The sequence below is a fragment of the Lepidochelys kempii genome, chromosome 1, assembly GCF_965140265.1.
Source record: "Lepidochelys kempii isolate rLepKem1 chromosome 1, rLepKem1.hap2, whole genome shotgun sequence".
In the NCBI taxonomy this organism is placed as follows: domain Eukaryota; kingdom Metazoa; phylum Chordata; order Testudines; family Cheloniidae; genus Lepidochelys; species Lepidochelys kempii.
Window position 1 is genome coordinate 51,331,482 of NC_133256.1, and position 26,664 is coordinate 51,358,145.

At 42.5% G+C, this 26,664-nt stretch overlaps 1 protein-coding gene across 19 annotated transcripts in view; it reads right to left on the minus strand.

Moving 5' to 3' along the window:
- Positions 1–24,416, minus strand: part of SUPT20H (SPT20 homolog, SAGA complex component) — a 63,779-nt gene extending 39,363 nt beyond the window's left edge. For 17 of the 19 annotated variants that reach the window (XR_012158690.1, XR_012158689.1, XM_073342316.1 and 14 more), the window contains exons 1-5: positions 24,304–24,416; positions 22,633–22,729; positions 18,136–18,171; positions 16,729–16,787; positions 16,583–16,649 (exon numbers count right to left, since the gene is read on the minus strand). Coding sequence is in view for 16 of the 19 variants with exons in the window: in XM_073342316.1 (XP_073198417.1) it covers positions 16,583–16,649; positions 16,729–16,787; positions 18,136–18,171; positions 22,633–22,635 (165 nt within the window). In the remaining 3 variants the exon portion in view is untranslated. Of the gene's footprint in view, positions 1–16,582; positions 16,650–16,728; positions 16,788–18,135; positions 18,172–22,632; positions 22,730–24,303 lie in introns of those variants that run through there. The other 2 variants (XM_073342183.1, XM_073342279.1) reach the window with 2 other exon arrangements.
- Between the last annotated feature and the right edge of the window lie 2,248 nt (positions 24,417–26,664).

Genomic DNA, 26,664 nt, shown 5'->3' on the forward strand with positions numbered 1-26,664 from the left:
TGTTACTCTTCTTCTCCTGGACCCAAACTTATATTGTTTAAATTTACACTGTCAAAGTTTATTTTTATGACTGATCATCTCTCTTAACATGGCTAAAGTGAATGTTTCTGAAAAGCTGCTCTTGCTGCTTATCAGTTGTCACGTTATTTGGTAGTACACAAATATGGAAAAATGCCGCTGCCATCCCTCTGAGGTCATGTTTCATTTTTTTCTTGGGCTGATAGTCACAGCTTTACAGAGATCAGTTGGTACAATTACCATAACTAGAAGCTATTTCTGAAACACAAGCCTACCACTTCACACCAAACACAGGCAAACGCCATCATCAACATTTTAGTTTCAGTAACGGGCCTAAAAATTCCTCTCTCTCTTTCAGTTTATCATGTTTAGAAAAATCTTTATATAAAGCCCAGCAAATTCACACCTGATTCTACTGGCAACAGAAATTAATAGCATAGGATGATCTGCTCTGAATAGATGTATAGTTATGTCATCCTCTGGACATACCACAATTGTAGTCCTGTCACTTTCTCAGCCTTGAAGACTAAACTTTTTTAGTGTCAAAAACCAAATGGCCTAGTCTGTTCCAGAGCTGATTAGTATGATAAACGAGAGAGAGAGGGCTGCATTATTTTCAGCAATCTGTTTTGTAGTTATACAAGTCAAAGAGACTGGCTCATCATCACTTTCTAATTTCATAGAGCAAAGGGCCTCCTAACCCCATGTTATCTTCTATACAAAAGTACAATCTCACTGATCCATCCGCAAACATTTTTTGGATGGCTTATTATATACAAGATTTTAAAAACTTTATTAATACATGTTATTCCAGCAATCATAATACTCAGCACTTATACAGCATTCTGAAACAAATTATGCCTCATACAATGCCTGTGAATTTTTATATCCCTTCTACAGAAAGATAAAGATAAGGGAGAGCAGGCAATTTGCCTACTAACTTGTGTGACTGTAACAGAAAGATGAGAATCCAACAGTTCTGATACATTTTTTTTGTGACATTGCAGAAGACATTATGCAAAAGATGAATTCATACCAACACAACTAATGAAGTGCTCCAATTAAAATAATATGTAAATATTAACATACTTAAAGAGGTAAGGGGGACAGAACACTGAAAGGTTTCAGAGTAACAGCTGCGTTAGTCTGTATTCGCAAAAAGAAAAAGGAGGACTTGTGGCACCTTAGAGACTAACAAATTTATTTGAGCATAAGCTTTTGTGAGCTACAGCTCAGAAAACCATAAGAGCATTTTTGTTTAAAAACCGATTCCTCACAAGGGCTGTGCTTTGACCTATATCCCATAATAACTGAGAACAGCATAATTAGGACAGAAAGCAATTTATAGGCCAGGACCTTTTCCAGGATTATAAAAACACTTATGGAATTCTTTTATACACTATGTATTTAAAAGTACTTCATTCAGGACAAGCAGTTAATAATTTGTTTCCATTTTAATTATTTGGCACGACTGTTTTATTTCTTCACATGGTGACAGAGATTTTCTTCTGTTCATGCAATGGAAGCCTGAAGTCTTCACACAGCATCTTCCTTCCCAAAAATAAGTCACTTGTGTTGCTCTATATGAAGTCTACAGTTCCAGGGGGGAAAATGGCTCAAAGTAGCTAAACCAAGAAGTTTGGAATTCTCCCTTGAGTACATTTTAACTGGTTTTCCAATCTTGAAGAGTCCAGAGACATTGTAACAATATAGCATATATGCTCTAATTCATCTACAAATTATTGGGCTGAATATAGGAATTAGTGAGTAACAGTCAGTGTTATGCAGGAGATTAGACTAAAATTTCCCTTCTAGTCTTAAAACTCTTCTGCCATTTTGATCAGTAGTTTTCATCTAGAGTTTTTATTTTCCTAACATAATCAAGATCTGATTAATTATCCACAGACTATGAAGCATCCAGCGGCTATTTAGCATGGTAAATATGTATCTATAACACTTCACTATAATATGCAGATTAGCAGAAGTTTAAATAAAAGGATAAAAGTCTGTTTTCAAAGTTTAACTTATTTCTTGTTTTTATAAGGAATTGCCTGTGCAGTAGGGATCCACCACTTCTAAAAAAAACATTAACATTTCTGTTTGGACAATAAGAGTGATCTCATCCCCTTCTCCGCAATTTCCTGCCAATAGTTATAAGAATAGGCTTAGTCCCATTCTTCCTGAGGGAGACTACCTCTGAACCAAACAGTCACTCTTTAAAGATTAACCACAAAGTTAGTGCCATGTCCTATGCTTTTAAGAATATATAAAGACTGCTCCAAATTCCTGCATTTATTTGCCTTGGATTCTTTTTGGATTGGACTTTTTTTTTGTTTTAGTCATTAGAAATAGCAGGTCATGGTTTATCTTCTGGAGGGACTTCAAATTATTTTTTCAGTGACCCTTGTGGCCCTTCTAACCTGATGATTCTATGACTTGGGAACGATAGTTAGAGATCATAGAAGCTAACAGAACCAAGAAGTTGAAGCCTCAGACCCAGCCCCATAGACAACAGGGGAGGAAAAAATTGAACCAAATTAAGCCATACTAAAAGAGAGCACTGCTCACACAGACTGCAGTTACAGTTGTGCTTGCTTCCCCCAGAGCTTAATTTGGTGTGTGGAATGTCAAATGCTAAGGAAAAAAAAGAGACAGGCTTTAATATTCTTAATTTAAAACAACAGACTTCTTAAATGTTGAGGCTGCCTACATGTATAATAAAGGAACAGTATTTGACAAACTGTTTTAGTTTTATAGCTAATCTTGAAGCTAAATTTTCTAAGAATAAACTCAAAATAAATGCTATGGACTGAACAAAATTTGCCAGATTACTAGAGTTAAATTAGGGGGAATATATTTTCACACATACAGTCTTGTAACCAACTGTATTCTCATCCAACTTCTTCCTCATGCTAACAGTAGTTCATAATTCTATAGCCAGATAAGCAGGCATTGAGAGTGAACTTCTATCTAATCACAGAACACTGTCTAGCCCTGTATGATGTTCATTGCAGCAACAGATCTGCCTACACCAAGCAAGCATATCATTTCTTAGATTCCAAGGCCAGAAGGGACCACTGTGATCATGGAGTCTGACCTTCTGTACAACACAGGTCATAAAACATCCCCTGAATAATTCCTAGAGCATAGCTTTTAGAAAACATCAGTCTATTCGACATTGGTGAGGCCTCATCTGGAGTACTGTGTCCAGTTTTGGGCCCCACACTTCAAGAAGGATGTGGATAAATTGGAGAGAGTCCAGCGAAGGGCAACAAAAATGATTAGGGGACTGGAACACATGAGTTATGAGGAGAGGCTGAGGGAGCTGGGATTGTTTAGCCTGCAGAAGAGAAGAATGAGGGGGGATTTGATAGCTGCTTTCAACTACCTGAAAGGGGGTTCCAAAGAGGATGGCTCTAGACTGTTCTCAATGGTAGCAGATGACAGAACGAGGAGTAATGGTCTCAAGTTGCAGTGGGGGAGGTTTAGATTGGATATTAGGAAAAACTTTTTCACTAAGAGGGTGGTGAAACACTGGAATGCATTACCTAGGGAGGTGGTAGAATCTCCTTCCTTAGAGGTTTTTAAGGTCAGGCTTGACAAAGCCCTGGCTGGGATGATTTAACTGAGAATTGGTCCTGCTTTGAGCAGGGGGTTGGACTAGATGACCTTCTGGGGTCCCTTCCAACCCTGATATTCTATGATTCTATGATTCTATGATTTAGACATTATCAGTAATGGAGAATCACCACAACCCTTGGTAAATTGTTCCAATGGTAATTTATTTTCACAGTCAAATTCACACTTTATTTCCAGTGTGATTTGTCTAGCTGCAACTTCCAGCCACTGGATCATATTATACTTTTCTCTGATTGACTGATGTTAGGCTGAGAGACTTAAATTACCTTAGTCATGCTGTTTAACCTTTGTAAATATTGGCATGAGATTAACTTTTTCCAGTCTTCTGGAACTTCCATAGTACTCCCAACACTTATTGAAAAATCAACATTAACAGTCCAGCAAATGTTTTTGAGTCCAGGCAGCTCTTTTAAAACATTTGCATTCACTTATCTGGACCCACTGATCTAAAAAAAGTCAAAGTTTAATGCTTTCAAGGACAAGCATTGCAGATAATTGTGGCTCAGTGTTATTTATTCCTGCAGCAGTTCAGTTTGTCTCTATTTACCAGCCTGTTTTTTAGTAGGATAGGGAAGTGAATCCAGCGAAAGAGGTCCTTCCAACCTCTGCTACTGTTATGACACCTCCCTCATAGCTCCTGCATTAGCTCCTAAAAGCAGCTCAATAGCCTGGGAGCTGTTTTTTTGGTTTACCATGTTTGTACCTAGTATTACATTGAACTTCATGTTAGAAGCTAAGACTTATTCAAATGATTTTCAATAACTAACCCTGTGCCCCACCTAAGGCGTGAAATGCTTTCACAATTGCATACGGGCAAGTTGCCAGGAGGCTCCCTTCTATAGATAGGTTCTGGGCCTACAAAATCGGCCTGCATTACAAACAAACAATGTCATCTCAGGGCTGTGGTGATCTTGGGATTTTTACTTATAGGCCTGATCTTCCAGCCGACATACAATTCAGCATGAGAGGGGACTGTGGTCTTAGGCCCAGTTTTGAAGATGAAATAAATAAATAAATATTCTATCTTATGATTCTTCTAGGGTTCAGACACAGGCGTGCTGAAGGCCAAAGTCTATAGCAGACATGGACAAACTACGGACCGCGGGACCGTCCTGCCCGGCCCTCGAGCCCCTGGCCCATCCCCTGCTGTCCCCACTTCTCCACAGCCTCAGCTCACTGTGCCACCCGTGCTCTGGCCCGCCGCTCCTGCCAGGCGGCGCGGTTGGCTCCGGGTGGAGGGGCTGTGAGCTCCTGCCACTGTGAGTGGCACAGTAAGGGGGCGAGGAGAGGTGGCGCGGTTGGATAGGTGTGGGAGTCCCAGATGGCCTGTTGGAGGGCAGGGGTGTGGATAGGGCTCGGGGCAGTGGACCCCGGGAGGGGGCGGTCAGGGGACAAGGAGCACAGGGGGTTGGATGGGTTGGGGGTTCTGAGGAGGGCAGTCAGTGGGTGGGAAGTGGGAGGGGGCCAGGCTGTCTGGGGAGGCACAGCCTTCTCTACCCAGTCCTCCATACAGTTTCGCAACCCCAATGTGGCCCTCAGGGCCAAAAGTTTGCCCACCCCTGGTCTAGAGGGCTCAAACTGCTCAGCCTGTTCTCTCCCTGCCACATCTGAAGCAGCAGCTCACCAGAAGACAATACTAGTCCTTGAGAGGAGGCAGAGAAAAGAGGACAGTGGTGGTGGGAGTACCACAAAAGATTAAGAAAGCATTCGCTTGGAGATAGGGTGGTCCCTCAACTAATGTAATAGTTCTAGGGTCCCCTTGTTCCTGATTGGGGTAGGGTTGCCAACTGTCTAATCACACACACCCAAACACTCTTGTCCCCGCCCCCTGCTCTGCCCTGCCCTGAGGCCCCGCCCACTCAATCTCCCTTACTCTGTTGCTCGCTCTCCCCCACCCTCTGTTACTTTCACCGGGTTGGGGCTGAGGGGTTTGGAGTGTGGGAGGGGGCTCCTGGTTGAACCTGGGGTGCAGGAGTGTGTGTGGGGTGCAAGCTCTGGAAGAGAGTTTGGGTGCAGGAGGGGGCTCAGAGCTGCAGCAGGGGATTGGGGTGCGGGAGGGGGTGTGGGCGCCAACCAGGAGGTACTTACCTCAGGCAGCGGCGCAGGGAGCTAAGGAGGCTCCCTGCCTACCCTAGCTCTGCGCAGCTCCCAGAAGCGACCATCATGTCCAGACCCCAGGGGATGGGGGGGAGGGGGGGGAAGAGGTAGGGGGCTCCACACTCCCGCGCCTCCAAGCGCTGCCCTGCAGTTCCCATTGGATGCAGTTTCTGGCCAATGGGAGCTGTGGAGTCGGTGCTGGAGGTGGGGGGCAGTGCACTGAGACAACCCCCCCAGTCCCACCCCACAAGGGCCGCAGGGATGTGCTGGCTGTTTCTGGGAGCGGCACAGGGCCAGGGGTGGCAGGGAACCTGACTTAGTCCCCCTGTGCCACCCGAGTTTTAGTGCTTAAAATCTCCTGGGTTGGCTTCAGTAGCCTCCAGAAGATAGGGCCTGATTCCGGGAGAATCCTGGCAAAACTGGGAGGGTTAGCAACCCTAGATTGGGGCCACTTCTGCACGATTATTGTACAGACACATAGTGGGGGACCACCATGAATCAAAAAAAGTGTGTAAATTGAGGGAGACAAGATAAAGGAAAACAAAATAGGTGCTGAATGACATTACCAATACAACACCATCATACATTCTTAGTGATACCACATAGCATTATGGGATGCTTTTACCCCTGGTCTATGAAATTAACTCCAATCATTACCCCTTCCTCAATATCTTCATTAACCTGGAAAAGGGAGTAAAAATATTATAAATGAAGTTTGCAGATACTAAACCAGGAGAGTTGCAAACACTGCTGAGGACCAAGAAACACACAGGACCAAGAGAGGTTGGGAAACTGGGTAGAAAATAATGTAGAAAGATACAAGCAGTACTTCTGGAGAGAATATCAAATATTCATCAAAAAAAAAAGAGAAAAGTCAATCCTGACAGGAAAACCTAGATGTGATAACAAACAGCATGTTAGACCTGAACTGGCCATGCAATACGTCCGGGGACGTACTAATACAAACTGGTTTCCCAACATCTCTTGCCCTTTCCCCTTCAATCATTTGGCCCCTGCTGCACCACCTGCCCTTTGAGCCAAATGTGAGGAGTGGCATGAGTGCCTTCCAACTACTGGAACACACTATATCATGCAACACCTTGGCCATTCATAGTAGTCCAATGAATGAAGGCTGGCAGGTTGTGCATGGAACTGTGGAAGCTCCTGAAGCCAGCATCATGACTGTAGTGAGATAAAGATGTCCAGCCAGTCAGTTATGTTGCAACTGGGTTTCAATATAGCCTGTTGCAGGTGCTGTAGTCTCCAATTAGGCTTTCCTAGTAAACAGGCATTAGTAATTGCGCAGGAAACTGGCCTATTTATATGACTCCCCTGAAGCCCTCCTCTTCTCTCCCCAAAAAGAGAAAGAAAATTCAATTTTTGCATAATTTATGCTTGCAAACTTATTTCCTGGATAGTACATCCAAGATCTCTGGATAAGCACACAGGATTAGCAGAAACATCCAGCTAAGCCTATCAGAAGCATAATAATAAACACTGCTATTTAAAAATTGTTGTAATTAGCAACATGAACACACCACTGAGCATTACTCTTGGTGCTTCTAGTTCAGGGGTTCTCGACCCCTCAGAGGTTGCAAGGTTATTACATGGCGGGGGGGGGGGGGGTGTCACGAGCTGTCAGCCTCCACCCCCAAACCCCACTTTGCATCCAGCATTTATAATGGCGTTAAATATATTTTTAAAAAAGTGTTTTTAATTTATAAGGGGGGAGGTCGCACTCAGAGGCTTGCTATGTGAAAGGGGTCACCAATACAAAAGTTTGAGAACCACTGTTCTAGTTACTTTCCAAGTCTTTAGCACATCTGCTTCCAAACACTCTTGCATTGTTCATATTTTGAAGGTTATATTTCAGTCAAAGGCCAGAAATAAACATTTTTAAATGAAAATGTAAGTTTTGTAGAAAACATGAAACCAATGATCTATAGATACAGTGCGCAGAAATTCCATATATGTCCATAGCGTGGGAACTAGAAGCGTGGGGGCCCTCCTCCCGGAGTCACGGCCCTGAATCAGGCTCCAGCTCTACTGGGTGGCGCGAACAGGTGTAAAGGGGGGTGGGCGCAACTCCCCCACTCTAAAAAGTGTTCCAGCACCACTCTATACATCTCTAATTAGAAATATATACTACCAGAGATTTTGAGTGAACACTCCAGTAATAGGCAGACAGAAAGTCTTTGTTGCACAGTGTTCGGAGCTGCCCCATGTTCATATATATTTTTGGTATGAGATACGCATAGGGACAAAGCCTTGAAAGTTCATATCCTTCACATATGGTGCCATTTCCTGCTAGAGGAAACATGGGGAAAAAAGTGAGAGGACCTAAAGCCTAAGCATGAGCAGCGTGAATTTTTTTTGGTAGAATCTCCTAGAAAACCGAGTTAGAAGATTTCCCCTCAGCCAAAGGGTTAAGATAAGTATAGTCGAAGAAACAACATATGCACTAAACTCCTGAGTTCCACCAAATACAGCCATTTTATAGTTCAGATTTCCTAGCATAAACCAAAAAGAAAAGGGAGTACTTGTGGCACCTTAGAGACTAACAAATTTATTTGAGCATAAGCTTTCGTGAGCTACAGCTCACTGTTGCATCCGATGAAGTGAGCTGTAGCTCACGAAAGCTTATGCTCAAATAAATTTGTTAGTCTCCAAGGTGCCACAAGTACTCCTTTTCTTTTTGTGAATCCAGATTAACACAGCTGCTACTCTGAAACCTAGTATAAACCAGGCACAGTGTACACAGGTAGATCCAGGAAAAATAAATAAAATGACTGTTCCAAGGACAACTTGATTGTCTAATAAGAAAGAACAGTTGAGTTTTTGAACCCATATGTAAAATAACTAGGGCTGTCAGTTAATCGCAGTTAACTCACGCAATTAACACAGAAAAATTAATTGTAATTAAAAAATTAATTGTGATTAATCAGTTTTAATAGCACTGCTAAATAGAATACCAACTGAAATTTATTTATTTTTTGTTTTTTTACATATTCAAATATATTGATTTCAATTACACAGAATACAAAGTATACAGTGCCCGCTTTATATCTTTTATTCCAAATATTTGCACTGTAAAAGTGATAAAATAAGTTGAATTTTTCAATTCACCTCATATAAGTACTGTAGTGCCATCTCTATCGTGAAAGAGCAATTTACGAATGTAGATTTTTTTTTTTTTGGTTTTGAGTGCAATTATGTAACAAAACAATGTAAAACTTCAGAGCCTATTAGTCCAGTCAGTCCTACTTCTTGTTCAGCCAATTGCTAAGACAAATAAGTTTGTTTACAGTTACGGGAAATAATGCTGCCCACTTATTTACGTCACCTGAAAGTGAGAACAAGCATTTGCATGCCATTTTTGTAGCAGGCATTGCAAGGTATTTATTTGCCAGATATACTAAACATTCATATGCCCCTTCATGCTTCAACTACCTTTCCAGAGGACATGCTTCCATGCTGATGACGCTCATTAAAAAAAATCATGCATTAATGAAATTTGTGAATGAACTCCTTGGGGGAGAACTGCATGTCTCCTGCTCGGTTACCCACATTCTACCATATATTTCATTTTACAGCAGTCTCAGATGATGACCCAGCACATGTTGTTCATTTCAAGAACACTTTCGCTGCAGATTTGACAAAACGCAAAGAAGATACCAATGTGAGATTTCTAAAGATAGCTACAGCACTCAATCCAAGGTTTAAGAATCTGAAGTGTCTTCGAAAATCCGAGAAGGACGAGGAGTGGAGCATGCTTTCAGAAGTCTTAAAAGAGCAACACTCCGATGCAGAAACTACAGAACCCGAACCACCAAATAAATAAATAATCAACCTTCTGCGGTGGCATCTGACTCAGATAATGAAAATGAACATACGTTGGTCCACACCACTTTGGATCATTATCGAGCAGAACCAGTCATCAGCATGGACGCATGTTTCCTGGAATGTTCGTTGAAGATGAAGGGATATATGACTCTTTAGCGCATCTGGCATTTACATATCTTGCAACACCAGCTACAACAGTGCCATGCCTATATCTGTTCTCATTTTCAGGTGACACTGTAAACAAGAAGCAGGCAGCACAGGACATGGTGGTGATGGGGGATTTCAGCTACCGAGACATCTGTTGGGAAAACAACACATCAGGGCACAGATTATCCAATAACTTCTTGGAATGTATTGGAGACAATTTTTTATTTCAGAAGGTGGAGAAAGCTACTGGGGGAGGCTGTTCTAGATTTGATTTTGATAAACAGGAAGAAACTGGTTGAGAATTTGAAAGTCGTAGGCAGCTTGGGTAAAAGTGATCATGTAATACTAAGAGTTCATGATTCTAAGGAATGGTAGGAGGGAGAACAGCAAAATAAAGACAATAAATTTCAAGAGGGAAGACTTTAGCAAATTAAGGGAGTTGGTAGGTAACATCCCATGGTAAGCAAGTCTAAGGGGAAAAACAGTTGGCAGTTTTTTCAAAGAGACATTATTAAGGGCACAAGAGGAAACTATCCCACTGCATAGGAAAGATAGGAAGTATGGCTTAACCAGATCTTCAATGACCTATGAATCAAAAGAAGAGTCCTACAAAAAGTGGAAACTAGGTCAAATTACAAAGGATAAATATAAAGAAATAAACACAAGTATGTACGGACAAAATTAGAAAGGCCAAGGCACAAAAGAGAACAAAATAGCCAGAGATATAAAGGGTAACAAGAAAACATTCTACAAATATATTAGAAGCAAGAGGAAGACCAAGGACAGGGTAGGCCTGTTACTCAATTTGGTGGGGAGAATAACAATAGAAAATGTCAGAGATGCTTAATGACTTCTTTGTTTCAGTTTTCACCAAGAAGGTTGGTGATGATTTGGACATCTAACGTAGTGAATGCCAGTGAAAATGAGGTAAGAACAGAAGAGGCTAAAATAGGGAAAGAACAAGTTAAAAATTATTTGGAAAAATTAGATGTCTTCAAAAGCCACCAGGGCCTGATGAAACGCATCCTAGAATACTCAAGGAGCTGACTGAGGAGATATCTGAGCCGTTAGCGATTATCTTTGAAAAGTCATGGAAGATGGGAGAGATTCCAGAAGACTGCAAAAGGGCAATATAGTGCCCATCTATAAAAAGGGAAATAAGAACAACCCAGGAAATTACAGACCAGTCAGCTTAACTTCTGTACCCAGAAAGATAATGGAGCAAATAATTAAGCAATCAATTTGCAAACATCTAGAAGATAATAAAGTGATAAGTAACTGTCAGCATGGATTTGACAAAAACAAATAGTGTCAAACCAACCCGATACCTGTCAAAGAAAGCTAACAAGCCTTGTGGATAGAGGGTAAGCGGTAGATGTGGTATATCTTGACTTTAATAAAGCTTTTGATACTGTCTCACATGACCATCTCATAAACAAACTAGCAAAATGCAACCTAGATAGAGCTACTATAAGGTGGGTGCAAAACTGGTTGGAAAATCATTCCCAGAGAGTAGTTATCAGTGGTTCACAGTCATGCTGAAAGGAAATAATGAGTGGGGTCTTGCAGGGATGAGTTCTGGGTCCGGTTCTGTTCAATATCTTCATCAATGATTTAGATAATGGCAGATGATACCAAGCTGGGAGGGGCTGCAAGTGCTTTGGAGGATAGGATTAAAATTCAAAATGATCTGGACAAACTGGAGAAACGGTCTGAAGTAAATAGGATGAAATTCAATAAGGACAAATGCAAAGTACTCTATTTAGGGAGGAACTATCAGTTGCACATGTACAAAATGGGAAATGACTGCCAAGGAAGGAGTACTGCGGAAAGGGATCTGGGGGTCATAATGGATCACAAGCTAAATATGAGTCAACAGTGTAATGCGGTTGCAAAAAAGCAAACGTCATTCTGGGATGTATTAGCAGGAGCGTTATAAGCAAGACATGAGAAGTATTTCTTCTGCTCTTACTCCGCTTTGATTAGGCTTCAACTGGAGTATCGTGTCCAGTTCTGGGCACCACATTTCAGGAAGGATGTAGACAAATTGGAGAGTGTCTAGAGAAGAGCCACGAAAATGATTAAAGGTCTAGAAAACAAGACCTATGAGGGAAGATTGAAAAAAATTGGGTTTGATTAGTTTGGGAAAAGAGAAGACTGAGAGGGGACACAACAGTTTTCAAGTCTGTAAAAGGTTGCTACAAGGAGAAGGAAGAAAAATTGTTTTTCTTAACCTCTGAGGATAGGACAAGAAGCAATGGGCTTAAATTGCAGCAAGAGATGTTTAGGCTGGACACTGGGAAAAGCTTCCTGTCAGGGTGGTTAAGCACTGGAAAAAATTGCCTAGAGAGGTTGTGGAATCTCCATCATTGGAGATTTTTAAGAGCAGTTTAGACAAACACCTCTCAGGAATGGTCTAGATAATTAGTCCTGCCATGAGTGCAGGGGACTGAACTAGATGACCTCTTGAGTTTCCTTCCAGTTCTATGATTATCTCCTGCAAATGTAAACACACCTGTTTGTCTGAGCGATTGGCTGAACAAGAAGTAGGACTGAGTAGACTTGTGAGGCTCTAAAGTTTTACATTATTTTACTTTTGAATGCATTTATTTTTTGTACATAATTATACATTTGTAAGTTCAACTTTCATGACAAAGAGATTGCACTACAGTACTTGTATTAGGTGAATTGAAAATATTTATGTTTTTACAGTGCAAATATTTGTAATAAAAAATATAAAGTGAGCACTGTACACTTTGTATTCTGTGTTGTAATTGAAATCAATATATTTGAAAATGTAGAAAACATCCAAAAATATTTAAGTAGATGGTATTCTATTATTGTTAAACAGTGTAATTAATCACACGATTAAGTTTTTTAATCGCTTGACAGCCCTAATAATAGCCAAGTGCAGTGTGACATCAATAGGTGCTACCAATTCAGGTTGCTCAACACTTCCCACTGCAAAACTATATTTAGTTCCTTATAACTTTACCAAACTTTTACCGTTCAGTCTGAAGTTTTCAATGCCAGGTGTCTCTAAAAAATTCAATTTGACAGAGAATTTCAGATAAAATAGTTCAGCCATTACCAATAACAACAAGGCTAGGATAAAATATGTTGTGTCAGTGTTAAGTTCTGGTGACCGTTTTTCCCTAATGCTCTAGTGCACCTAGAAAAGTGATCTAGGACTTGCTATGTGGCACAAGGACACGCCTTTTGTTGTCCCCATGAAATTCTCCCAAATTTGGCCAAGTTATAAGATTTTGGGGGAAAAATCCAAAGTTTGCACACGGAGACTTCGAGTTTAGTAGCTAAAAATCTCAGAAGATTCCATCCTCATTGAGCATGCTGAACCACACAGTTTCCACTGCAAATACACAGAGCATGCACCAGCCCATGGCCACACAAACAAAGCCAGACTGGTCCTTTAATTGCTGCTCTGGGCAGGACTAGGCACTGGAACAGAGTCAGTTTCCCATGCTCCCAGTGACACTGCTACACACACACACACCCCCCTCCCGCCCCTGCTAGTACCTGGGCGGGCATCTGATTGAAATGCAGAGGGGAGGGAAAGAGTAGGTTAGGACGAGTCTTGTGAGACTGGGACTGGAGGAAGGGGGAAGAAACTGAAACTGGGACTAGCTTGGGTGGGTGGTGGAAAGAGAAAGAGAGAGGAAGCAGAGATAACAGACTCAGAGCCAGTGGGCATGGAGGGACTGGGACCAGGAACTGGTGACGGAAGAACACAGAAATCACACAAGAAGCCAGGGGAGGGGACAATGGGACTGGCTGGGCAAGGAAACTAGAACTGAGAGTCAATGTGAAGGAATGGGGACAGGAGAAAGAGAGACAGATCTGACAAGAAGCTGGGGCACAGGGGGAGAACAGGTACCAGTAGGGCAAAGACACTGGGAGAAGGAGCTGGGGGTAGAGAAAACAGACAGATTAGATAAGAAGCTGGAAGGGGGAAAACAGGACTGGCTTGGCAAGGAAACAGACTGGGATGAGAAGCTTGTGCATATGCATTATGATATAGTCTTTAATTACATGATCACATTTTATTTTTCCCTCACAAGACTCCTGCCTCATTCAGGGCACAAGATGGATGATGCTCATTAATAAACTACTTGAACAACAATGAAAAATGAAAATGTTCATGTGTGGCCCTAGGCACTTTTACTTCATGGTGCTCAAACCCTGCCCCGAAGACAGAATTATTAGTTTCTTCATAGACTTTTCTATGGTACTCACCACTATAGTATCCAAACATTCATAACTTCACAAACATTCATACAACACTCCTGTGAGTTGAAGGATATAATCCCCATAATACAGATCAGGAGTTGAGGCACAGAGATTAAAGTTTCCAATGATTTTGGACCTGATTTTTAGAGTATTTGGCATTATATAGCACTTATGATCAAAATGCAGCTCCCATTAGCTCAGAATATTGTTTTCTTCCCCAGCTATTCAGTTTTGCCAACTGCACTAACTTACTTTTATTTCTGGAAATTAAAGAGATACATTATCAATATATAGGCTTGGCAGATATCCCAACAGATATCAATATTTATTTTAAAACATTTTTTCTCTTTTTATCTATTTAAATTTTCACATTTGTGGGAAGTTATGGCAGGCTCAGACAATTATTTAATGAAAACAGATGCTGAGATTCAAATAGTTAAAGCTTTATAGCCATTTAAACTCAAATTGTCAACATCACATGTCAAGATATACATAGTTAATAACCTTATACCAAACTCTAAGTTCAAGAAGCACTTTTCTTACTTTGCCTATCTATGAATAATCATCATCAATGAAAATATTTTTCCATCAGTTTGTGTGTGTATGGTGAAAGATTTACCAATAAAAATCTAACCCTTCCAAGCCTACCAATGTAGTATTTGGCACATCCATATTTGATGGCAACACTTTATTGAAGCTGATAAGTGTAGAGGTAGAGATGGTTTCCAACATTATCTTCCCATTAAGTGAAAATATCTTCCAAAGGTCCTGACCAACATCCTGTACTGTGGAGATCCATTACTGAAAATAAGGTCAGAATGTCTACTCCAATACCCAGCATTTTAATTTAGTGAATTAGGGCACTAAACAGAGCTTCATGGTCTAAGTTATCTTCTAAATAAAAAATAATCCCCTTTGTATTCTTAAGGACCTGGAGTTTACAACCGTATTCCTAGTTGTAATCCTTCACTTCATTTCACCACTCGTGATGCATCTTAATAGCTGGATAAACACAGGTTTGCTGAATGCCTTCCTCTTTTGCCACACTTGGATTATACAGTTGATTTCTACTTGAATCCTCCATGATGGTTCAGTCTACTGATCAACCGTCTCAAAAGCTCCTCCCTACCTAGCTTCCAGCTATCACAACCTACCTGATTTCCCCCTCCCACAAACACTAGAATTCATCTCCATGCTGCCGGACCACCCCATCCTTCCCATCAAGGTTAAGCCTCATACCTTCTTCTACATATTCAGCCCTACTCTCTCGCAAGTGGGCAAGAGCACCAGTGCCTTCCTAGCTCTCTAGGAAATCAGCATACTTACAGCAAAAAACACACCAACACAAACCTACTGCTGCCTGCCTTATTGCCATAATCCTCCTAACTTCCTCTAGATCCCCTAACCAGTTGCAGCAACTAACCTAATCCTCCTCCTCCTCTCCCTGCTGCTAAAACCCAATTCACCCAGCCCACTGCCCTGATGAAATTAAAGTTGTGACTAATGTGCAGGTGAGGAGAATAAAATGGCATCTGTATTCACTAGAATTTGTGATGCCAAATAATCTCTACTACAATCAGCACTCAAAACCACAAAACCAATGCCTGATAGTGGCTAATCAAAACGACGGCAATTCAGTGGCTGGCATATATACACCATTCCTACAGTTTCTCCCTCTCCTCAACCCCCAACAATAGGTTTGTTTTGATTTTTTGTTTTGTTTTTTAAATGAATGGTGTTGAAGTAGGTTCCCTTTGCTATTTTTAGCAGACATGCCAAGGGAAGTACATTTTAGTGTACTGACATTTCATCCATGGCCTTTAAGCCTTAAATTGGTCAGATGAGGCTCTTCTCTTAGGTTTGAAAAAGACTTCACAATATTTGACAACAATGCAGCAGTTATCCCAGGAACAAGATGGCAATTTAAAATAGAAGACAGTCAAGTCTACTTCTTCACTAGTAGCCAAGGTAAGCAGAAACGACATTGCAGGTCCTTTGAAGGCAGTGACATTAATAGGACTGGACTCTGGGTACAAACACTGGCCCTGAACATGCTCTCACTAATTTTGATGGTATAGGTTCTAGCACTAATTCTCAGATCTCTCAGTAAGTCCCAGACACTGAGGCTCCTACTGTATTGATACTATTATTGTTTTGATACTATTATTACAGTGAACTTGTTAGACACTTTTGTGCTTCTCTGGTACTCTGTTGGATAGCAAAGTAGCTCATTTACAATAAAGGGGGCACACCACAGCACCAGGGTAGTAGCTATCTATTTTCTCTGGCTGAAATTCTATTTTGGCTTCTTTTAAATTACACTAGAGTAACTGATTAATAGAACTGGTCCAATAACTATTCTATTTCATACTGAACTGAAAAGACATCTTGTAAACCTAATCTGTACAAATAACGTGTGATTTCTAGGCTATTCATTAGCTCAGATGTACGTGCTGCAGTCAAAAGATTTCTGCAAATCTCTTGTGCCATTTGCTGCTGTCTCCTCATTGTTAAAGAGCCTGCTAAACTTGCTTATTTACCTATTTAGAGATTGCACTGAATGGCTGCTTAACAAATAAATTCCACTTACCTTTATCTCAGGCTCTTTTTCACATTCTTCTATATACAAATCATATAGCTTTTGAAATACAGATTTTCTGAAATTAAGGAAAATGTTAACATAAAAATTGTGTTAAATCAATACAATAAAAAGTTAAATATTGAAATATTTGCTACCTTCCACTGGATAAATATTTTCGTTTGGGAGGTCTCTGACGGGCACTTTCAATGACATACTGCAAGAGAAAGGTGCATGAAACTCAACAGTTCTATCCATGTACAAGTTACTTTAAGAGCCCTAACATCATTAAAGCAAATTTAGGTTACAGTAGTTATTCTGTGTTACACAGACAACAACATGTCAAACTGTAGTTCTTTAAACAGAGTAAATACTCTCACTTCTAAAGTGGTCTATAGGAATGGTAGTTACAAAGGAGTGCTTAATTCCAACCACGAGCTAACAAAGGAGTTATTTCACAGCTAAAATTAAAACAAAGTGGTATGCTTCATGATTCTCACTATCACAGTTAAGAAGTAGTTTCTGAAGTCTATGACACTTCATGCCAACATTTTATGTTTACAGTAACAAAACCTTAAAGAAACCTGAAATTTCACTGTATTTCAACCAAGACAATTGCAACATTCAGATATAATGCTGTTGCCCTGGTACAGCTCACTACCTTTGAACACAGCCAACTGTGTTTTAGAAGGCCTACTTTGTTCCTGTGTTTCTCTAACATTTTTTAGAAAAAAGAAAAGGAGTACTTGTGGCTCCTTAGAGACTAACAAAATTATTTGAGCATAAGCTTTCGTGAGCTTATGAAGTGAGTCCCATGAAGTGAGCTGTAGCTCACGAAAGCTTATGCTCAAATAAATTTGTTAGTCTCTAAGGTGCCACAAGTACTCCTTTTCTTTTTGCGAATACAGACTAACACGGCTGTTACTCTGAAACCATTTTTTAGAAAGCAGGTTAATTCTAAACAAATGCAAGATGCATACAATATTTTAATAAATGTTAGTTAAGACACTCTCAGGTCAAATTTAGCCCTTGATTTAGCTTTTACATAGATAAGTTTCACAAAATCCAAAGTCTGGAGGAAACATTTCCATTCTTGACAAAGTGCTGATTGATCATTTGGTTTATTTTAAATAGAGACAGGTTCTCCCTCTTCCCCCCCTCCCCCCAATAGTTTGAATTTAGTATTATATAGTGTAGGAGAACCTGCATATGAAAAAATGACTGATATATTCTTTGTTGGCTGTGGGATGACTGAAGTTGCTCACACTAGGTTTATGTAGACTATATGAATAGCAGCCTTGTAGGATTCTACTTGACCAGGCTACATAATTGTTTTAAAAACAGGAAAATAAAGTCTTAAATATTTTCATCGTGGGAAAGACCAAGCAAGTAGATTGTGTGCATGGGCTGGTAGTTTTAGTGACAATTTTGCAAAGCTAGTGTTCTATACATAGTTTATACAAAAACACCTTCATGTAATATAAATGCACAAAATGTAAACAGACATTTAAATTTAAGCCCGATATATTATTTACATATCAATAGGCAACTTAGCTACTCCTTACCTCTGCACGATCCAATGCCAGTTCTAAAGCTTGTTGCTGCAAAAATTATAAACAGCTTTCTTAGAAAATGTGTTAACTGATGAAAACCTTGTACTGTAACAATCACCCCAAACTCTATGACTAGGACTCAAAGTAGTATTAGTTTGTTATTTTTACAGGACCAGCTGATCAAATGTAGGATTCTTTGGCACGTACAGAATTCTACCAATAAATTCAGCACTCTGTTGAACTGCATTAACAGTAATTAACTCCACTACAGGATTTGTGTAGATATGACTAGATTATTAAGTGTTAGAAGGACAGTGATGCCGAACTGTAAGGTGGGCAATACCAAGTTTTAATTAAAACTATTTTTTTTAAAAATTGAGAAAAAATGGGTAGGCAAGACTATTCTTTGCCCTCACCCTGGCTGCCAATGCAACGTCTTTCAGCACAACTGCCCGCTTGCATCTATTGCGTCAGGAAGAGTAGCACTAGTGGGATAAAGGATGTGTGCGTGTGAGAAAGACTTCGTAACAACTAACTGTAAAGTAGAGTTGTCTTGAAGAAACGGATCAAAGCCCACAGCCACTGATACCAAAGAGTATGCATTAAAGTAGGTCATCTTCCTATGAGATGGGAAATGAAGACCCAAACCTCCAACACTCAAACTCATTACATTACACTTCTCCCATCAACATGGAGACACTACGCAGAAGTGGTCTAGGCCCCTTCCCCAGACATACAAGCAGCTATTTGGTCAAAAACTTAGTTTTGGCAGAGTTTCTCCTCAAAGATTCCCTTTGAGGTGGGCTGAAGAGTATGTCAGAGCCCATGACTGCATACTGAACTCAAAGTCCTGCAAATTGTTCATAACATCTGATAGCAGAATTCACTGGATAATACTTACTGTAGCTGATTTACAGAATCATAAAAATGTAGGGCTGGAAGGGACCTCGAGAAGACATAGCAACACTAGACCATCCCTAACAGATGTTTGTCCAACTTGTTTTTTAAAAGCTTTCAATGATGCGGACTCCATGACCACCCTTGGAAGCCTATTCCAGAGCTTAACTACTCTTATAGTTAGGAAAATTTTTCTAATATCTAACCTAAGTCACCCTTGCTGCAGATTAAGCTCCTTACTTCTTGTTCTACACTCAGAGGACATGAAGAGCAATTGATCTCTGTCCTCTTTATAACAGCCCTTAACATATGGGAAGACTTATCAGTTCGTCCCTCGGTCTTCTTTTCTCAAGACTAAACATTCCCAGTTTTTTCAACCTGTTCTTGTAGGTCAGGTTTTCTAAACCTTTTATATTTCTGTTGCTCTCCTGTGGACTCTTTCCAATTTGTTCACATACTTCCTAAATTGTGGTACACAGAATTGGACACAGTTCTCCAGCTGGAGCCTCACCAGTCCCGAGTAGAGTGGGACAATTATCTCCTGTGTTGTACATACAACATTCCTGTGAATATATCTCAAAATCACATTAGTCTTTTTTGCAGCTGCAGCACACTGATGACTCGTATTCAGTTAGTGGTTCACTAGAACCCTCAGATCCTTTTCAGCAATGCTATAACCTAGACAGTTATTCCCCATTTTGTAGTTGTGCATTAGGAAGGAAAAATCAAAGAGAAGTACTTTGCACTTGTCTTTACGGAATTTAATCTTTTTCGATTCGGACCAATTCTCCAATTGGTCAAGGTCATTTTGATTTTTAAGCCTGTCCTCCGAAGTGCTTACAACCCCTCCCAGCTTGGTATAATCTGCAAATTTTGTAAGCATACTCTCTACTCCATTATCCACATCATTAATGGAAAATATTGACTAGTACCAGACTCAGGACTGGTCCTTGAGACCCCCATTAGATACACATTCCCAATTTGACAGCAAACCATTGATAACTATTCTGAGTACGGTTTTTCAGCCAGATGTGCACCCACATTATAGTAATTTCATCTAGACTACATTTCCCTAGTTTGCTTATGAGAATTTCATGTGGAATGGTGTCAAAAACCTTACTAAAAATCAAGGTACATCATCTCTACTGCTTCCCCCCTACCCAATAAGTCAGTAATCCAATCAAGGAAGGAAATTAAGATGGTTTTGCATGATTTGTTCTTGACGAATCCATGCCAACGCCTCTATTCCCCTATTATCCTCCAGGTGTTTACAAATTGATTTTTAATAATTTGCTCCAGTATCTTTCTAGGTGTTGAAGTCAGGCTGACTGGTCTATAATTCCCCGGGTCTTCCTTGTTCCCCTTTTTCAAGATAGGTACTATGTTCGCCCTTCTCCAGTCTTCTGGGACTTCTCCGATCCTCCAAGAGGTCTCGGAGATAACTGCTCATGACTCCAAGATTGCTTCAGCTAGTGCCATAAGTGAGCTAGGATGAATTTTATCAAGCCCTGCTGAGTTGAATACATCTAAATATTCTTTACCCTGCTCCTTCCCTGTTTTGGCTTGCATTCATTCCCCTCACTGCGAATATTAATTATGTTGAATACCTGCTCATCATTAATCCTTTTAGTGAAGTCTGAAGCAAAACATGCATTAAGCACTTCAGCTTTCTTGATGCCATCAGTTATTAGCTCTTCTTCCTAGGGCCGAATTAACATTTTGTGGGCCCCCCCACAGTGGCCCCACTCTGCCCAGCCCAAAGCAAGGGCACTCTTTACAAAGTGGCAGCTGCCAGACACACACTGGTCCACCTGGCGCAGTGAGCGTGCCCCTTCCCCTTGGGGGTGGTCCTGCACTACACTGCCCCCGCCTTGTCCCCCAATCCTCTATGCCCAGTGTCCATCCCTGCCACCTACCTGCTCCCACAGATCCCTATGGACAGAATCCCCCGCTGAGATCCCTGCACTCAGCGCCATTCTGACCCACTATGCCCAGCGCTCCCCTACCGAGATACCCCACCACCACAATTGCACAGTGCCCTGCACATCATCACCCCCTGCCCACAGAGCTTACCACTACTCAGTGCCCCAACACACAGACCACCCCACCTTCCAGTGCCCCCCATCCCATCTACGCTCAACACCCAAAACACATAATCCCTTTCACCCCCCACTACTCAGCGCCCCCTCCCAAAGAGACCCACTCCCCCGTACCCTGTCCCTTGTTTGCACTTACTGGCCCCGCCTGGAGGTGACCGTGTCCGCCGGGCTCAGCCGGCAGCACGGGGATCACTATGGCCCCTCTGGAGTGGCACCATCAGCCAGGCTGGAGCAGAAGTGGGGCCTGCCCGGGCCGGGCTCACTCAGGACACCACTTGCCTGGCAGGGCCTAGCTGAGCCCCCCGCACTACCCTCTCCACCCCTATTAGCTGAGACCAGCCTGGCCTTTGCACTGGTCCAAGGCGGCTCAGCTCCAGTGAGGTGGGCAGGGTCCCACAGGTGGTGGGCAGCAGAGACCACTTGGAGCTGAAGCTGCAATGGAGATCAGGGTAGATCCCCCAAGATGAAACCCCCCAAGAGCCTGCCCAGTCTGGCTGGGGCCAGCAGCCATGCCCAGTCTGCATGGCAGAGCCCGGCTGCTGGGCGGCAAGCTCCCTACAGGTGAGCGGGACCTGCTGGCTGGTAGCTGCTCACACAGCAAGGCCTGGGTGCTGGACTGCCCCAGGTGAGAGGCCAGACCTGGCTGCGTGGATGGGTTAGAAAGATCCATCATGGGCCCCCTCCCAGTGTGGGCCTGGTGGCATTTTGTATCTGCGCAGGGCTCTAAAAATACTCTCTCTCTCTCAAGTCCCAGGGAAGAATGTCCATACAAGTTCCCTCCAGAGCTGAGCAAACATATGATTTCATCATGTTAGTGCAGTGCACAGGAAGAGAAACTGACTAGAGACAGAGTGCTGTAAAAGATAAAATACTTCCCCCCACCTAATCTTTCAGTGACAGTAACCTTAGAAATTACTTGTAACAATAGTAGGTATGAAGTTTTCAGATAGAAGCCTGACTTTCAAACTGATGCTGTGCCTTTCAACTGTGGAAACCACTGCTACAAATCATTGAGACAGAAAGTAACAGGATTCAAGATATTTATACATTAAGTATTTATATGAATAATACAGAGTGTTATACTTTTTAGGATAGATGTGCATAAGGGAGATCAATCCACAGGCTTTTAGGTATAACTCATCCACTGACTGCTTGACATTAAGAAAATACCCGATAGGCATGTTACTGCCTAACTGCCCACTATAGATATGTGAGTAGGGCTTACACATTCCTCTGAATCATCTAGTACTGACCACTGTTGGAGACAAGACACAAGAACAGATTTATATGACAATTCCTATATTCTATCAGCAGTGACTAAATGATTTAGGCGCAGCATTCACAAGCTCCACAGAGAGCCCCACCATCAACTAGAGACTGTTGGAGTGTTAAGTCACATTTCTGAGGATGTCAGAGACACAAAGGACTTTTCTTTCTCCACCTTCATCTGCCAAATACCCACCACCCTAAAGGCAAAGGAGTTATGAAAAACATGACGTGAATTGTATCTTACCATTGTAGTTGAAGCCAGGTGTTCAAATGGCAGACGAAATATTTAGGAGTTTTGGTGCAGTAGGCAAATAGTCATATTTTTAGGGTCACACGAGGTACTGTAAAGTTGGGGGGAGGAAAGAAATACAATCACCAACTGGGTTAAACAAGCACTATAATTATTTAAACTGGATGTTTTAATGGCAGATTATATTGATTTATATAGCATCTTTCATCCACTAATACAGAAGTCACCACTGAATACTGTTATATCCTGCAAGTGAAGCACAGCCATTCTACATCAACACCACTAGCCAGGAAAAGGAAAATAAACTTAATCAAAAGAAATTACAGGGCCAAATGCCATTACCCATACCTGTGAGGTCTTGGCAGAATATCAATATCACCAATGTCTCTGATAGGTACAGTAAAATTGAATATTTAATGACATTAAGTGGTCAGAACATTTATTTTATGTATCAAAGAGCCAGTACTGATGGCTTTGATTTTATATATTATTTGAAGGACAGCAGCTCCACCAACTACACCTCCTTGCACCATTTTGAGTTGTTAGTTCAGTAATGACTTAGGGTAAAGACTGCCAACTACTGAGGTGTTAACAATTTTACTCAGCACCTGGGTGGTCCTCAGACATTCTTCATTCAGCTATTAACCAAGTAAGTCCTGCACTGTTTCACTTTTAAATTCAACTAGATAAAGACATTTCAGTTTCTTTAATACAATTACTTAAATATCAAGATTTAAATCCTAATCATGCTCCATTCCCTTTCAGTCTCTCTCTCAATGGAAGGAGACTTGAAAGTCAAAGAGATCAGTTTTACTTTTGGTTCTTAATGTTACATTTCAAACACTGCAGGGGACCAGTTTAACCATTTCCAGTGGGTTTTACTTTGAAATGTGGAAACGTTCCTACGGGTTTTAGGATCTATAAAGCTTTTTAATACACATTTTAAATGACAGATTATGATTAAATTAACAAGTAGGTCTCTCTCTGTTATTAGCTATATGCTAGCCAACCTCTTTCCTTAGAAACCTGTTCAGCCTTTTTGTTTGGTTGGTTGGTTTTGGTCCCAATTCCAGGGACACACTGTGGTACTGGTAAGTGACGCTGCGTCTCCAACAAGGAGGCTACAGCTCTGGCCTTTCGTTACTGGCCAGGATGTGCTAAGCGCTTTCCAAGCCAGCGAAAGCACCATCCCCGGCCTAGAGACCCTGCAACCCACAGCCAGGCAGAGGTGAGGAGGGCCGAGATCACGGCAGAGCGGCTTGGCCACACGCGGCGCTGGATCCGCCGGATTGCCGGCGGGCTGACAGGGGCGCTGGGAGGGGCAGGACGACGGCATCGCGGGCGGGGAGAGGGATCCAGGCAGGTTTAACCCAGGCCTTGCCAGGGTCCCGGGGGGAGGGGAAAGGGGGCGGCCACCACTGACAGCGCCGCCGTTGGCAGGAACCGGAGGGAGCCGCAGATCCCAGCCGGGAGAGCGATGAGAGCCGCCCCGACAGCACGGGGAGGGCCGGGGCGGGCCCAGGCGACACACCAGCCGCGGAGAGGCCGGGGCGGGAGGCCCCAGCGGCCCGGCCCAGGGGGAAGTCGCCGGCCGGAAGGGCACCGCGGAGGGTTATAATCGACCTCGCCCCCAGTGCTGGACACAAGCGCCCCAGCCCCCTTTACCTGCCAGCCTCATGTCGGGTCCTGCCCCCCACACAGCGGCTGCCGCCGCGTCCCTTTCATCCGCCCCCCCCCCTGCTCCTCCTCCAGTCCCGCGGCACCGCGGCTGCTCCCGCCCCAGAACTTCCGAGCGCGGCCCGGAAGGGGCGGGAAGAGTTACCCTAGGGACGGGACGAGGGTGGGGGCCGATTCTGCCGGGTTGCCATGGTGAGCAAGGCAGGTGTGGAGCCCCCGCAGCGGCCGGGGGCGGGGGCGGTTCAGGGCTGAGGCAGTTCTGGGCCCGTCCCCGGTATCCCTACACGTGCATCCAGCCTGACCCCTGCAGCCTCCCAGCATCTCCCACCGTGGTTCCCCCACGCCCCTGCCTTTCGCCATACCCAGCGCTCAGGCCCTGCCCTGCCACAGGCTTCCTGTGTGACCTTGGGCAAGTCGCCTATGTCCAGATCTTAAGAGCCTAAATACCTTGGACAATGACAGGTTTCAGAGTAGCAGCCGTGTTAGTCTGTATTCGCAAAAAGAAAAGGAGGACTTGTGGCACCTTAGAGACTAACCAATTTATTTGAGCATGAGCTTTCCTGAGCTACAGCTCACTTTGTCGGATGCATCCGACAAAGTGAGCTGTAGCTCAGGAAAGCTCATGCTCAAATAAATTGGTTAGTCTCCAAGGTGCCACAAGTCCTCCTTTTCTTTCTGTAAATACCTTGGAAGATCTGGCCCTTAGTAACTCTCTGTATCTCACTTTGCCATCCTGGAGAACACCCTACCACACCAGGACGTTGTGAGGACAACTATGTGAAAGGTTGTGATTATCACAGTAATGAGGACTGTCATAAATATAAAGGGAAGGGTAAACCCCTTTGAAATCCCTCCTGGCCAGGGGAAAGCTCCTCTCACCTGTAAAGGGTTAAGAAGCTAAAGGTAACCTCGCTGGCACCTGACCAAAATGACCAATGAGGAGACAAGATACTTTCAAAAGCTGGGAGGAGGGAGAGAAACAAAGGGTCTGGGTCTGTCTGTAGTCGTCTTGGCCGGGGATAGACCAGGAATGGAGTCTTAGAACTTTTAGTAAGTAATCTAGCTAGGTATGTGTTAGATTATGATTTCTTTAAATGGCTGAGAAAAGAATTGTGCTGAATAGAATAACTATTTCTGTCTGTGTATCTTTTTTGTAACTTAAGGTTTTGCCTAGAGGGGTTCTCTATGTTTTTGAATCTAATTACCCTGTAAGATATCTACCATCCTGATTTTACAGGGGGGATTTCTTTATTTCTATTTACTTCTATTTTTTTATTAAAAGTCTTCTTGTAAAACACTGAATGCTTTTTCATTGTTCTCAGATCCAAGGGTTTGGGTCTGTGGTCACCTATGCAAATTGGTGAGGCTTTTTATCCAACATTTCCCAGGAAAGGGGGGGTGCAAGTGTTGGGAGGATTGTTCATTGTTCTTAAGATCCAAGGGTTTGGGTCTGTGGTCACCTATGCAAATGGGTGAGGCTTTTTATCCAACATTTCCCAGGAAAGGGGGGGGTGCAAGTGTTGGGAGGATTGTTCATTGTTCTTAAGATCCAAGGGTCTGGGTCTGTAGTCACCTAGGCAAATTGGTGAGGCTTTTTACCAAACCGTGTCCAGGAAGTGGGGTGCAAGGTTTTGGGAAGTATTTTGGGGGGAAGGACACGTCCAAACAGCTCTTCCACAGTAACCAGTATTAGTTTGGTGGTGGTAGCAGCCAGTCCAAGGATAACGGGTGTAATATTTTGTACCTTGGGGAAGTTTTTGACCTAAGCTGGTAAAGATAAGCTTAGGAGGTTTTTCATGCAGGTCCCCACATCTATACCCTAGAGTTCAGAGTGGGGGAGGAACCTTGACAAGGACCATTTCAGTACTTGAAATAGATACGGCTTGATGCCCAGGCTAGTGGAAATCCCTGGGGGGCACAGGTATTTCAGTGGTAGTAGGCAATTCCGTGACTGGTTGGTGTAGCAGCAAATCATTTGGAATAAATTACCACGTCACTGACAATTTTTAAATGGAGACTAGATATTTTTCTGAAAGATGCACACTAGGAGTTATTTTGGGAGTTAGTTCTCTGGCCTGTGTCATGCAGGAGGTCAGATGAGATGATCACAATGGTCTTCTGGCCTTCGAATCTATGAATTGTGAAGGGCACAGAGGTGACTCTGGTGGGGGGTGGCAATGGTTCTATGCATGGGGTGGGATGAATCTTGTTTCATTGTTAGAATTACAAATTTGGTGTGAGGGCTGGTTTTCTATAAAAGTTTGATGGCTTTCTGCAGAGTTCTAGAAATTCTCCAGTACAAAACTTGCAAATATCTAGAGCCCTGCGTGGATACTAAATTTGTATCCG